Raw genomic sequence first — 15,542 nt, 5'->3', positions numbered from 1 at the left:
CCAAAAAGCCTTCTATAGAAACCAAAACTGTGTTAAATAAAATGGTGTCACTTTCTCTGAGGTCTAAGTACAGCTGATGGGTATAACACCCTGAGAAACCCATGCAATCCTCTAGCTGCAGATAACCTACCAAAACTTTGACATTTTCCCTGTTATGCAATATGCATCTGCATTTAGTTACAGCAGCATGAATTAAATGGGGAAACATCTTATTAAGCATGGTTTTGACTGCTTAGTATGCTTTGTGTGAAAAAAATCCTGCCTTTCAGTCCATCTGCCTGCCTGCTTGGTACTCTGTTTTGTGCAATGTTTTTTTAATATCACTGGGTGGGATTGACAGTGCACTTGAATGTTCAATGCTTATGAGACTCCTTCCTTCCTCACAGCTGGTGGCTGAGCTACTTCTCTGAGATCCAGCTGCCTCCATGTGGGTTTTGGGGTGCTCCCTTGTGCTGTTCACATCCAGGACTGTGTGAAGTCCTTGCTTGGTTCACCTCCCTTGCTGTGATCCTGTTTCTCTGGTGCTTCTGAGCTTTGTGTATGAGGGTTTTTCTGGATTGATGACAATGGCATCAGTGTGTTGGATACAACAGCAGGATGTCAAAGGTGTTGGCTGTTGGGAGGAGTCCCACGTTCCTCTTGAAGTCGGATCTTATTGCTTCTATGGCTTTGTTGCATAGTATAGATACAGAGTATCTATAGATTTATCTGTATGCTACAGAGATAGATACTCTGTATCTCTCATTATTCAAAATTATTCTCAGTTATTCAAAATTATTAGATACAGGGTATCTTATCATTATTCAAAATACTTCCATTTTATAGGAAACACAATGATGAGTTAGAGACCAAGGTTACCATGAGGGTATTATGTCTTCTAGCACTGCCTTTTTGTAATCAGTGCTAAGAGAGAACCTCTCTAAAACGGTCTATCCTTCAGAACTCTTTAATCTTTTCCCCACACATTTCACCCTTTCCTGAACTTGTAGCTCTTGCACTTTATTTCAGAAACTGAACCTGCCCTTTTGTAATATAAAAGACCCTAGACCAAATCTACAGTGATCATAAAATCATAGGGTATCCTGGCTTGGAAGGGACCCACAAGGATCATCAAGTCCAACTCCTGGACCTGCACAGGACACTCCAAGAATCACGCAACATGCCCGAGAGCTTTGTCCAAATGCTTTTTGAACTTGAGCCGTCTTGGTGCTGTGACCAATTCCCTGGGGAGCTTGTTACAGTGAGGAACTTTTTCCTAATATCCAACCTAAACTTTCCCTCACTTCATGTCATTTCCTCAGGTTCTATTGCTGGCCACCTGAGAGAAGAGATCAGTACCTGCCCTTCCACTTCCCCATAGCTGTCAACTGCTATGGGGTCCCCCCTCAGTCTCCTCCAGGCTGAACAGACCAAGTGCTTGGTCTCAGACCTCAGCCATTCCTCACACAGCTTCCCCTCAAGGCCCTTCACCATCCTTATGGCCTCCATTGCGTGCTCTCTAAATAGCTTTATAGCCTTCTTATGCTGTGGCTGCATAGCTGCACACAGTCTCAGTCTCAGAAAAAGTCCAGTGAGTTAATCTTTGACTAGTTCAGCCTAAATCACACATTTGTTCATCAAAACCAGGGAAAACAAGGTAGCACCTGGAATGTGCCCCAGCGTTTCAGGGTATGTGCAGAACCCTCCATCACAGTTGTGTGATAGATAGGCTTTGTGGGAATTAGTATGGGTGAGTCTGAGTGGGAGACAGTCATGCACTTTCCTGGGCCTTTGGTGCTGGGTTTGCTGGGAGTGGTATGGGAGTACTGGGGTTTGGTCTTGAGGTTTTTTTTTTTTCTTTCTTTTTTTTTCTTTTTTTTTTTTCCTTTTTATTGAGGAGACCATAGGATAAGGACTGTTAGATAAAGTCCTCTGGTTGCCTGAGGCTTTGGCACTCTGCTATTATATTTCTGCTTGTTTTCCCTGAAACACAAGCTGGCCCAGAAACTAGTTCTGGTTTTGATTTTTGCTTTCATACACTTTCTTTCAAAATTTATTGGAGAGATGGAACTCCTCATCAATGGTTCCAGTACACTAGCAGTGGTTCATGAGCTGCCACTAAGCATGAAAGATCCTTTATTCACAGTAGGGTTCCATGTCACTAAGCAAGGGAAGTCAAAATCTCTTCCCATCTCTGCAAAAAGTCTCTGGACACGTTGGGGGATTTATAGTACTATATAATTCAATTTATGCTCTTGTTAAATACTTTCTTATCCTACTACTAATGGCAGTGTGTCATTTTTAAAGGTGATAAAGCCATCAGTGGTGTACTTGGACTTCAAAGGCTACTATTGTCACATTTGTTTCATGACATTGGGTAGAGCTTTTGCTGTCACAAATGCAAATATTAGTTTCTACAGAAACGTGTCTTTTGAATACTTCTGAATTGTCTGTTATTGGATATTTAGGAATAGGTGGAGTTTCTTTTCAACATGAAGAAGTCTTCAGTGTATTGATGACAAGAATATGTGCAAATACTCTATTAGGTATGCTTGAAACCTCACAGATTGCACCAATGCTATATAATATTATCCTAATATATTTTTTGTTTCTTCTGTCAATGAGTAGTTGGAGTGTTTTAAAGGACTTGCCACAATAGTTTAGTGTATATCTTTTCCTTTTTCAAAACTGTTCTGAAACTGTGTTAAATCAGTTCTGTAGTTAGAACAGTGGACAGTAGGAAGTGTTTCTTTTTAACCATGTCATTTGCACTGTTGACATAACCTCCTTTCCCAAAGAGCTATAATGTGCAAAGGGTCTCTGAATAAGCCTGATGACTTCAGAAAGTGACAGATTAAAGTTTCTGCACCCCTGTAATTTGTGTCCTCACTACAAAGAAGAATAAAACTATAAAAGAATAAAATAAAAACTTTAAAGTAATTTCACATTTCATTTGATGCTTAGCGGTTTTGGTCACTCAGCAAAACAAGAGATAAAAAAAAACAAGAGATAAAAAAAACCGAGATAAAATAATCCCACAGTATATGGTCCAAGGTACAAACAATAAGGAATACATTGAAATGCCATTTAAAACAATTTCCCAAAAATACCTATGAAATAATGTAGTAAATTGTATGTGTTGAGGGTTATCTCTGTTCTGTTATACTCTGATGTATGTCTGGGGCATGAAGGTGATAATGTTGCAGAAGTGCATCTCGGGAAAGAGAAACTTTTAAAAAGACAGATGTGAGAAAGGAAAAAAAAATGAACAGGAGAGGAAGAATCTGTTATGGGAAATGGATATATTAGATTTCCTCACACAAACTGTGGAATTAGTGGTTTTTTGGATATTCTGAAGAAATTGAGTATTATAGGGATCTTGTTTCTTGAGGTAATGGATCTCCCTACCACAGACTTCCCAGTATTGCAACATGCAAACTTCTTGGGCCAGTGCTTTGGCACATCAGTATGTCTGTACTGTGTGCAACACCAGTGTTTCATGCAAGGCACAAAGGAGAAAAGACAGGAGCCCTGTTATGAGTCACTCACAGAAACTCACGTCCAACACTCCAAGCAACACTGAGTTTTCCAGCAGTGAGGTGATTGCTCAGGCCAGAGTAGGGATAGAGCCAAGAATCTCTCATCCAACCTGGCAGCATATTTTCACGGGGCACACTGGAGCCTAGACGCACAAAGCTGGGTTTGTATGAACAAATTGTTTTTATCAGAATGAAAGACCAGTGACTGAATAAGTTTCTGTAGATAGTGATGCACAGAGCTGCCACACTGAGGTGTACATGCTGCTGTTGACGTGGGCAGCACTTCATGAGTGGTAGGTGCCCAAGTGAAGCCCACCTCCTGCACACCTGCAGAGCATGGCAGTGTGCTTGAGACCTGCTAGTACATCCACAGCCACATGGACCTGAGGCACATTCTTTCATCAAAACAGAGAGAAACAATTTTTCTTTTAAATTCGGCAATTTTCACATCACCTTAATATATGAAGACATAGCCTGTCTTTTGTATGGGAGAATTATTTCTGTATAGCCTGTCTCAGTTAAAAAATAAATCATCTCTGTTATGAAAAGACTAGAAGAATATCCATCGATTTGACAGCTTCTAAAAATCTTTCCAAGTCAATTTGCTGGCAACAAAATGGACAGCTCATTTCCATGGTGATGCTGACTGAATCACTCTAGAGCAGCTGAAGAATGAATCCTGACCCAGGTGGGTGCTGTTTAAGTCCAGTAAGCATGCAAACAGCAAGTACTCCTCATGTTGGATATCCATTAAAAAAGCTTATTTTCATTCATGCTTGTTTTTTTTCTTTGCATTCTTTAGAAGTTCCAAAAGCTCTGGGTTTCACATGTAGTAGGTAGTATTCTGTAAAGAAGTATACAGAAACGTATGGAACTCCAGCTGAAAAAGGATATGCTCTTCCAAGAACATTGGGCTTCTCCCAAACTGAGTAGTTGGTATGGTTTGTTCTTTAGCCCAAATCTACTTTGATAAAAAGTTACCTAGAAAAGATTGCTGAACTGAGATTGGTTTTCTGTCTTTCAATAAAATGCTTTTTCTATTTCAGTGATCTTTAAGAGAAGAAAATTCTAAATTGTCAGTTCCTGACATAAGGAATAATTTTCATGCTTTTACATGAGCTTATACATAGATATTGGAAATCCATTATAATGCTAAATATAATTTTTAAATGTTTGCTTTAAAGACTTGCATAGTAATAATTCTTAATTTTAAAATAAATTGTTTGCAAAATCTTTTATTTCCTTTTTTTCAAATAATTTACTGGAGAGATACTTATTTCTCTAAAGAGTTACGTGAACTGACTTGCTGGTTATATTCCTTTTCACACACCTTACAGTTAGATGACATCTTTTCATAGTATTTTTATTCTTAGAATGCTTGGTTTCTCATTTAGTTCTCATTTAGTCACATGATTTAGTCCTTGAATGGAAATATATTTGACTACACTAAGAAATGAGCATACTGTGTACCTATAGAAGAGGCCTATATTAGTAAAAGTAAAGAGTAAAACTCTTAACACAACCCCCAGCAATTTTTTTCTTTGTTTGTTTTAAGTTTTACTAGAAAATATGTTTTGCTTCATTATCATTCATCTAAAAGTCTTAAAATTGATGTAACTGCCAAATTAGTAATTCTGCAGTGGGTACTGTTTAATAAACAATGACAAAACCAACACAAAGCATTCAAATTATTGCCATTTTTGCACATAAAATTCATTTTTATTTCCTGCAGCTTTTGAAAGATCTGTTCTTCTACACAGTCCTTTCCTAGCAAGCTGAATTATTTGTAAGGTGTTGTACTGAGTTTATTATTTGCAGAAGTCTCAGAGTGGAGAGGAAAGGCAATGTTGTTGAAGGCTGGGGATTTTGAAACAGGTAGCATTCTAATACATAGATTGGGATGGTCAAGAAAGGCGGTTTCTCACAGGTGCATTTCCTCAGGGTAGTCTCATATTCAGTTATTTCAGCTTCCTGTGATTCATGCCAATATTTTTTTGTGCACACTCATTCATTGCCACAATGACCTCACTTGTCAAGGACAAACACATTTGTAATAGCTCATCCATTTGGGAAACAGAATGGTTGATGTGCATCTAGAGCTTCTGGTCAACAGCTATGGTCAGCTGTGGGGAGAAATGACAGAAGAATTTGTCTGTGCCTCTCACAATCAAAGATACGTCAGCATTGTTATTGGCTGGTGAATTGTGCTTTATAAAAAGTTTTGGCGGCTTTGCTTCAGAGCTCCTGCTGTGTTCAACACAGAAAGGCCATTAGACTCAGGACATAATTATAATGAATGTTACATGTTTTGAGTAATTTGTGAGAGCTTTCTAACCTTGGGACTTGTTAACCCAGTGAAGTGTTAGTTTTTAGAGCAACATACCCTGTCAAAGTGTGTGCTTGAGATATTTCTGGAATTATTCTGCTTGTGTAGTGCCAAATATACAAGGTTTCAGAATTATTTGCTGTAAAAGGAGTTTGAATGCAGGGTAAGATGAGCAGAAACCTGATTTTGGACATAAGCAATACAGGAAGACAAAGTGGTACAGCCTTTAGCTGGAAGTTTGAAGGATAGATTACTAGTTCTTGAATTGCTTTATTATGCCTGGCATCTCAATTCAGACTGTAGTTGTGTATGTAATGCCTTAGATCAATTTATATTCTATTATGATGTATTTCTTATATTATGATATTGCTCTGAAATTGTACTGACTAAAGAGGGCTGCAGTCTTCTTTTTGAATAAAATGAGGTAACAGTAGAAATGATCATGCAGTGTTTTCCATAAGCTGTACTTCCATGTTTCATGTACTGGAAAAGCCATTCTTGCTTGTTTCTTTTTCCTTAATAGTATCAAGTGCAAGTTATAGAAACAACAGTTTTTTTAGATCCCTCCTGCATCTGCTGTTGCATAGTAATTTTGATGGAAAAGACTAAATAGAAGTCGGTGATGGGTCAAAATCTATTGTGCTACGCTAACATGGTGCTGCCTTGGATAACTCTGTTTTCTAGAGAAGGTTAATACATTCAATGTAAATCAATAAAGCATGAAAACAGTATTATATGGAGAGTTTTCTGGTTAACATTAGATATAAGGATTAGAGGAACAGTAAGGGAGGTTACAGGGGGCTGTAAGTGAGGTGACAGTGGGCTATACAGAAACAAGTAAGAGGCTAATGCTGCTTTAACTATTGACACTGTTACTAGACATGTTTTGATGAAATTAATTGATGAACTGAAGTTAAGAGAGAGCATCAATTATAAGGAGGCCTCAGAGATTGGACCAAAAGAAGCAAATGACAATGAGGGCTGAAATAATAAATATTTAATGACCCAGATGGTGCATCAGTCCAGATCCTCTGCTGTGGAAACAGGCAACAAATGTCTCAAATCTCTGAAGGGCATGGATTGAGTAACAGGCATCTGACAGTATAATATGATTATGAGAAAGCAAAAGTAGTCCTGAGATACATTGGGAATCCTGAGATACATCTCTTCTAGGAGAGAGGAAACTGTTGATGTGTTTGTGGGGAGCACTGTGTGGCTCTAAGTGCTTCTATTCAAAGACATCGACTCCAAACTGATGAGGCAGAGGAGACCTGCAAGGCTGCTTGTAACATTGGTCATCCTCTTCAGAGAAGGATAAGTTTGGCTTCTTTGTTCTCAGTGGCTTCTTCTGATACAGCACTCTATGTGCAAGGAGGAGAGGGAAAGGTCCTGAAGCTGAAGAGGTCATTTTTGGCACAATTGGACATAATCTTAGTAATAAGCAGCTGAAAATTTCAGAACTTCCTTCTTTTTCTTAGAGGTTTTCCTGAAGCAGAACAATGAAACAACAGGCAGCAGATGGGCCAAGGCCTGCCCTGAGAGCAGGGAGAAGGTTTCTGCAGAGACTGGAAGTGCTGATACAGGAATGTTCTACTGGGCTACCTGTGGTGCCCCAAATTCTCACATGAATGAACAGTCATGTTCAAGTCCTTGTAAAGCAAAGAACTAAAAGCCATAGCAGTTTCCAAATATTGTTGAGATATGTTCAGCCAAGTTGTTGAATACTGAATGGAACCAAGGAGTCATCTACCCTCATCACCTTACAGGGGTTAATCTGAGGCTGATATATCAGGCTGGTGTAGGAATTCACAAGTTTACTTTCCCTCTCAGCAAAATAATTGAATTTTGAAGAACATCTTATACATTCATCATGACCACTTTGCTTTCATTCAGTTGTGATTATTTGTTTAATTCTTCCTCATGTGTATGTTGTGTTTTTTCTTTTACAGAACAGTTCGTGTCTGGCTTAAGAGAGACAGTGGGCAGTACTGGCCCAGTATATACCATGCAATGCCATGTAAGTATGAGGAGATATTCAATACCTACTGTGGATTTGCAAAGTAGTTTTGATGAAGCTTCATGCTTATGACCATTTGCATGCTTACATCTCTGTATCAAACATTATTCTTGCACACTCCTCTTGGTACCAGTGAAGCTTTACAAAGTTACATGCTAATGCTTCTGAGAGGCATCAGAGATTACAGCAGGAAAATGATACAGACATGTTAGCAAGGGATGAGCATTTAATGCAAACACAGGTTTTAAAATGTGGGAACTCAAAATGTGGTTTGCATTCTGCCCCTAATGGAGCCTGTAAAGCTTTGTAAGTCTCCGGTATAAATCACTCTGCCCTTCCTTGTGTGTGCTCTGTCCATTAGAGTACAATGGTAAATGGTTTTATTTGGTAAGAACTTAATATTCCATGGCAGCTAATGTGATAGAGAGGATACTAGACAGGGAAGGCAGCTCTTCCAGTTTAGAAGCAGAATCATTCTAGCTCTGCAATTAAATATGGAAAACCAAATTTCCCTGATGGATCCCTCTATTATGTCTCCTCTCCCAAGGAGAGTGTTCATGCTTTGAGAAACTGCAGATCAATGTCCATTTTTCCAAGAGAGAGAGTTGAAGAAATGATAGCCCTTGCTGTTTGCTGTAACCCCTGTACTAAGTGCAGGAATATAATTCTGTAGGTCATCGGAGGCAGGCATATGCTAATGCTCTTCAGTCAGCTTCAATTGGATGTGCTGGGTTAGCCTGTCTTTGGAAAGCTTGTAAAGCTGACCTTAAATCCAGACTGGGGAGCATGTATCAGGTCTCATGGAGGTATTCATACTGTCTGGAGAAAGGATTATTTTAAGCTAAGATAGGTAGATTTGGAAGAGACATCTGTCTCCATGATAGCTAAAATATTTAATAGGTGTAAGTTTTAATATAAAATCATCAATTTGTGACTCTAGGGCAGCCATGGTATTTGCCTGCTTTAAGAAAACAATTTGGTAGAGAGGACGACCCCTTATCTTCCTTTGTTGATGGAGTAGCTCATAAGAACAAGTCAATTCTCAAAGGTACTTTCTGCTCAAGATTTTGCCCAAGAAAGTATTGGGAACTAGCTAATGGTGTGGCAGTCTCTGGAGCTCTGTCTGGAACTCAGTGGCCTGAGTTCGCTTGACCTGTCCCTAAGAGGTTTGCTTTCCCCAACCAGACTGTTATGAAATGGCCTTTCTAGCTATTTGGCATTGATACTTCTCTTTTTCCATGAGGTATTTTTGCATACATTTTCATTTTTGAATCTCATTAGGTCCTCCTCTGGTCTAAGCAAAGCTGTGTTATTGCCAGTAATAACAGCTTCAGTGGAAGTGATGGAATAGATCCAGTTCCACTGAAGAGGGACTATTTCAAAGCTCCTTCATAAATCTGAACACTTGACAGTGCTCCTTTACTTCATAGGCTGGTAGGATTCTGAGGCATGTGATACTGAAATTATATTGTGTTATTCAACAATTTCAAGAATCATCAGGTATAATTAACAACTGAAGCAATTACAATCAGTCATGCCTTTAAGCTTGGAAATCATAGAAAGGGCTCTGAGTCAGAATCTGCACAAGTCTGCACTTGACTGGAAATGATGGTTTTGTCTGTTTCTGTGTTGATCACCTTTTCGATGGTGTTCTGCTTTAGGTTCATACTGGCTTTTGTTGTTTAAAGAACAATACTGCTGAGAGTTTCTTTGTGTAAAAATGTAGTAGGCACAATGGTGCCTTTGTACTGCTTAGCAAGCTGTGAGTGGCAGTCTTACCTATAGATACCCCATTAACATGAGTTGTGACTGACTGTGGTGACATGTGACCCAATCTATTTTATGATTTGATATTGGGTAGCCTTAATGACTGAGTTTGCAGACTAGGTCCTCTGGGAAATGAGAAAGATGAGGAGCTGGGTTGACTCAGTGATGTGCTTTGGTCAAGTTCTGCACCCAGACAGGGTCATCAATGCATTCTGAATGTCAAAATCATTAAATACCTAATGGTAAAAAAAGGCCAAGATTATAGATCTCTTCTGAGCTTAGAGGTAGGGTTTCTCCTAATTGGGAAAGTTTTATGTCCTGCCTGATTCTATGGTCAAAAAATTCTGGACAACACAGTGACCATATTTTTGATCATCATCTCCAGCCCATGAGAAAGAAAAGAGCTCTAGCTGAAACCTTGCTAATACATTTCCTTCACACCAGCATTGTCTCAACAGCTGATTAACAACAGAGCTCTGTAAATGTGTAACCCTGGTTAGATGTGTACTCTTGATTACGTGTGTAACCATTGTTAGATTTGTCACTTTAGGCACAGGATTAAAAAACAGCTTACCAGACACAAATCTATGAAGGGTAAAGAAATTGTAGTCAAGAGTCAAGTAAACTTTTCCAATAAAAAACCAACAAAACTAAAACACACAAAAAGACCTAAATGCAACCAAAAAACCCTATTACAGATGTGGAATGGAATAAAGGATTTATTGTACTGGTGAACAATGGAGTATCCAGTCTTTGAGGAAGATAATACACTGCTTGTCTTATGATGGTTTTCGTAACTAACACTTTGCTTTGAACAGGAGGGTAAAACAACTGCAATGCAAAACATGCTCCTTTGGTCCTAAACTGTTGCCATGTTTAGGCACTTCAGAGCGGTGTCCCAGAAATTGCAGGGAAAAAGTCTGTATTTCTCTTCTGATTCTGTCAGCCTCTAATAAAGGTGATACGCTTTTGAGAGCATGAAATATATAATTGGGATTTTCCTCCATATTTCATTTTCTAAAGGCAAAAAATCAGTGTGTATTTGCCCTGTATTTAAGAAAAGACTACAGCCAGACTTATGCATCAGGAATATCCTGCTTGTCTTCCATGGTAGTTCAGATCAATCTTTTTCCAGTCTGAAATCCAAATCATAGCTAGGTTCTGAAGTAGAGAGCCTTCAGAGTGCTGTTATTTTTCCTGGGTATGTTTTTTAAAGACTCTTAAATGTTTCAGAAGCTTCAGGTTTCAGGTTTTTGTTTTATTTTTTCCTTTTCTTTTCTTCCCCTCTTTTTAATGTGCCTAAGTGCTAAAATACCTGTATATTGTCTTAATTTTACCAGAGTAAGCTGCTGCAGTCTTGTTACAAGTGGCACGACTGACTATATCAGTGTAGCTGGTATGGACATAATTTTAGTGCTGACATAATGATTTTTCTAAGTGCACATGTTACTGAAGAGTTCCCTTGGGAAAATGATTATAGCAAAATAAATATCTTTACACCGCTATGACTGTGTACACACAGGTCTGGAATTCAGAAGTTACTTCTTTTGTAATTGTGTCAAGCAATTGCTTGCATCATTTGCTTCTGAAGTGTTTGGGAAAAGCATACTTTAAATAATTATTTTACCTTAGACAACTTCTCTGTGAGCTGCTCATTGCATTCAGAGATACTGGTAGCTCTTTCAATGTATGCACAGTGTCCAGCACTTAAAAGCTGCTGTGTCATATGCCTGTTCTGGCATTAAGTGCCTTTAAACTTATTTGATGTTTATTGTGCTTAGAATTGGAGAGTTTTCTGTCCATTTTTTTCCTACAACTCTTATTCTGCTACAGGCATAGAAGCCTCAATATATAGTAATGCACCACCTTTGGAAGGGATGATTCCAGTTTGCCTTTTCTAAGGGAGAGGTACAGGAAGGAGCAATTTTGTCACTGTTACTAGGCTTGATTTAATTGTTTTCTTTCTGTCAGTTTCCTTGAACTGAAGCCTTTTCTTTGATTCAGTTCATTCAACCCTTCCAGGAAAAAAATAAACTGAGGTGCCTGCCTAGATGTGAATCTGATGGGCTTTCTGTTGATGGTTACCTATCCTTCAGGAAACATTTCAAGAGAGAGTCAATACTGAAGGTGGAACAAATTTTATTAGACAGTCAGCATTGACTCTTCTTTGTATAGCTTTGCTGCCAATTAAACTATCAAGGAAGATTTGCTAAGCTATGGCCTGTTTAGTCCTAAAAGAGACATTTCACAAATTGAGAAGATACTGGAATACAGTACTGCAAAAGAGGGGACTCCAAGCTTGTTAGTAACACAAATATGCAAGCAATCACAACGGACAGTGGAAACCAAGGAGGGGGAGAAAAGCAGAACTAAAAGTGCATCTGACTGTACCCTATATTTATCATAAGAATATGGTTTAGAAAGCTTTATAACACTTACTGTTATTCTAACTGCAGTTGGGAATTGCTCCTGAAAAATAATTCCTGAAGGTTTCTGTAGGGACAGCAGGATTCCCAGCTGCATGCTGCTGTGTTGGGCAGTAAAAGCAATTCCTGCTTTCTGAATGTAACTTCACAATTTTTCAATTAAACCAAGCACAGCTCTTGAATTCTTGCGAGGAAACCTGGTTTTTTATCATGGATACAAATCCTGCCAAATCCTTGAGGGAGCATACTGTGACCATCTTGTGTGCAATTTCAGGATAAATCCTGGTATTTCTTAGAGTAATATCAATGTAATCAAGCAATGGCTAGTTTCAGATAAAAACTTTTATTTTGACCATAGTATGTGATACTGTCATAGTGCTGTCTGTGATGGAATTGGAGTAGGAGACAGTTGAACTCAGTCCTTAATATTACTTGATATGTTGATTCCTACTGGGAAATTTTCTTACTGCAGATATAGGATGCAAGCCTCTGACATAATGTAGTGTTTTGTTTTATTGTCAGCACAGTTCAGGCAAATGTAAGAAACTAAATTATTCAGCTAAGTAATCTCTGACTTATACTGAAATGTCAGGTGCCTCTTATATCAAAGCAGCACCATTGCTCTTATATGAAAGGCTTGTTTACAGATAACTAGTAAGAAAAAAAATTAAGAAACTGGAGCAAGAAATAGCTATTTTTCCATGTCCTAATAGGATAAGGTTGAATGAATTGCAAGAGCACATTTATTTTAATGCTTGTCTATTGGTAAGCTCAAAATGCTGCACAGCATCATAAAGCATGTTAGCTAATTTTAGGCTTTCCAGAACTTCAAGAAAATGAGAATCACAGTTTTGTTAACTTCATCAACATGTTCATTTTTTTCAGCTCCATGTTCATGCATGTCTTTTAACCCGGAAACCAGAAGGCTGTCCATAGGTCTAGACAATGGTACAATCTCAGTAAGTACATCCAAAGATTTCTAGTTGAAATGCTTCCTTTTTGAGAAGTATGTGTGTGATGATGTGGTGAGCATATTTTTGCCTAGTGTTTGGGAGACAGAATTTTTAATGATAGTGGAATTAAATCTGTAGTACAGAAAATGTTAGATTATTAAAAATTTTATTCCAGCTGCCACAAAGAGATTGAGTGGGGATTACAGTATTTATTGGGCAAGTCAACAAACTGTCTTAATTTGCATATATTTTAAAAAATAACACAAAAACAGCTGTTGTTTTATTAAATTTAAGTGACTTGTTAAGTACATGATACCAAAGTTTTCTGAAAGCAGCAATTAAGAGGAGGAAAAATCATCTTCTTCGAGGCATAAGGTGGATTTCTGCTCCATGTCTATTTGTTTTTCCAAACTTCAGAGTTCAGATTTTGTTTTCCTCTGCCTTTACAGGAGTTGCTTTTAATTGGCAGTGAGGTTGCTGAGAGATTTGGTTCATTAACATCTGAGATAGAGATGTGTGGAAAGGAAGTAGGCTATTAAAAGAGGAGTGTGTCTGTTAGAAATATGATAGAGGGTAGCAGTTTGCCTTATTAATTGGATTTTTCTTGTGGGATGATGAATAAAAAGCTACATCCCTTTGGAAGAGTGGAAGAGTCATGGTTCAGAGGTATTTTTCACATATGCCTCATCAATAGATTCCTCTTCCCGTTTAAGATCAGTTTACCATCACTTCAGATTTTTCTGTTGTTATCTCTGTCTTATGGGCCTTATAACTGAATGAGTGTTTTCAGGGTGATAGAGCAGCTGTCTGCACTAAAGCCAGTATGGTGTTTGGGAAAGGGGATGTGACCTTTGTAGCTGTTGTCTGTAAGCGCCATCAAAGATGTGAAGGTTTTGACCTATAAAGCTATTAATGCCTAGTAGCAGAGTTTTGTATGCCTGTAGGAGATTTTTCCTTTTGTATCTAGGAGATGGGACAGATTCCAGAGAATTCTCTGCACCTCTGAAATTCTCTCCTTCCCACTCTGAAATAGCTGAAATTTGCTGGTCCTACTAGGCACTTTTGTTTTCACCAGGCCTTTTAGGAATGTGAAGGCAACTGTAAATAAGGTATTTAAATACTCTGGCATGGTAGGAGATGTGCCCTTCATCTTGGGGGCATTTTGTTTTGAAGAGTCAGAGGCTGCTTCAGAGTAAATGGGGTCAAATATTTTCCATTCCGAAGCTAAAAAAGGTAAATGAGATATGCAGGTGATAAACCTACACGTGACTTTGGATATTTATAGGGTTATATTGCCACATCTAAGGCAGATTCTATTTATTGCTAAGCTGGGTTTTTCTTTTCCCAGCCTTCTGGATACAAATATATAGGAAGGGGGAAGTGCTTGTCTGTGTGGCTTGATTTAGTCTTCTGTAAGCTGCAAGCACTTGTGTGGTAGGGAAAAAACACACTCGACAAATTTGTACAAAGGATTAAATGTTTTCATCTGTAGCAAACCTATGACTTACTTGTAAGAGTAGCCACAACTGTAATGTGCTGAAAGAAGTGGTGGAGCTCGGAATGGATGACCAAGGAGAGCCCTGTTTTCAAATCCCAGAAATACTGGGGTGTAGAGAACACCCCCAGGTACTTGGAACGTGGGTTACAACCACCCTCTTGAGGAAAGGATAAATTTTCTTTCCTGGGCCCAGTCATGATGATTAGTTTAGCATAGGAATACGTAAGCAGGGCACATTGACCACAAAATAAGAGAACTTACTGTAGCAAGGTGACCTTAGTACCCTTATTTTAATTTCCTCAAAGGGAAAGTACAGGCAATTTGCTTGAGTAGCTTGAAATATTTGGGAATTAGTCAGCTGCTCCACATTAGCACTTCTGTAGTGCCCAGCACGCTTGTGTATGCTGGGTGCAGGGCCAAACAAAAAACCATCCAACCATACCTTGACAATTACTCTGTACCTTCACTTTGGCTAAAAAGAAAGGATTCCTGGTAAGGGCTGTGAGCTGATAGTCATGAGGGTGACACATAATCTTAAATGTTTTTTTTTTTTTTTACAGTTCAAGGAAGTACTTTCAGGTGTAAATGGAGATAAGAAAATGGAACTGCCCTTTTTATTCTATGTGAAATTTTTGTAAGCTGTATGGATTTTGGTTATAAGTTTGGCACCTCAGGAGTGCATATTCTGCATTTTGAGAAGGATGGGCAGCACTGTTGGCACAGAAAGAAGTTCCAGCAAAGTCACCTGAGGTGAGCTTGTATGGCCACCTCTTTTGTGAAACAAAAAGGCAGCAAGTTCTGCTTCTACTGAGAAGAAGAGATTGTTTTTAACCTTTTGTCACTTCTCAGCATGAGAGCTGCACAAACATTTCTGCAGCATAGCACACCATTATCTCGAGTAAAGATTGTCTAACATCTTGCTTATAGAGTGGTGGCACCTAATGTAAAAAACAAAAACTTTCTGTGATCTGGTTATTTTACAGTTGGCAAACCTTTTTTTGAGAAGAAATGACATCTTAGGAACTGCTTGAACTCCC

General features: G+C 38.6%; 1 protein-coding gene across 1 annotated transcript in view; it reads left to right on the top strand.

Annotated features, from left to right (window-relative positions):
- Positions 1-15,542, top strand: part of WDFY2 (WD repeat and FYVE domain containing 2) — a 60,502-nt gene that overhangs the window by 22,649 nt on the left and 22,311 nt on the right. The window contains exons 2-3 of the mRNA XM_053971708.1: positions 7,794-7,861; positions 12,940-13,013. Of these exons, the coding sequence (XP_053827683.1) occupies positions 7,794-7,861; positions 12,940-13,013 (142 nt within the window). The remainder of the gene's footprint in view (positions 1-7,793; positions 7,862-12,939; positions 13,014-15,542) is intronic.

The sequence above is a fragment of the Vidua macroura genome, chromosome 2 (assembly GCF_024509145.1).
Source record: "Vidua macroura isolate BioBank_ID:100142 chromosome 2, ASM2450914v1, whole genome shotgun sequence".
Classification (NCBI taxonomy): domain Eukaryota; kingdom Metazoa; phylum Chordata; class Aves; order Passeriformes; family Viduidae; genus Vidua; species Vidua macroura.
This window is presented reverse-complemented; position numbering and strand designations above follow the sequence as displayed.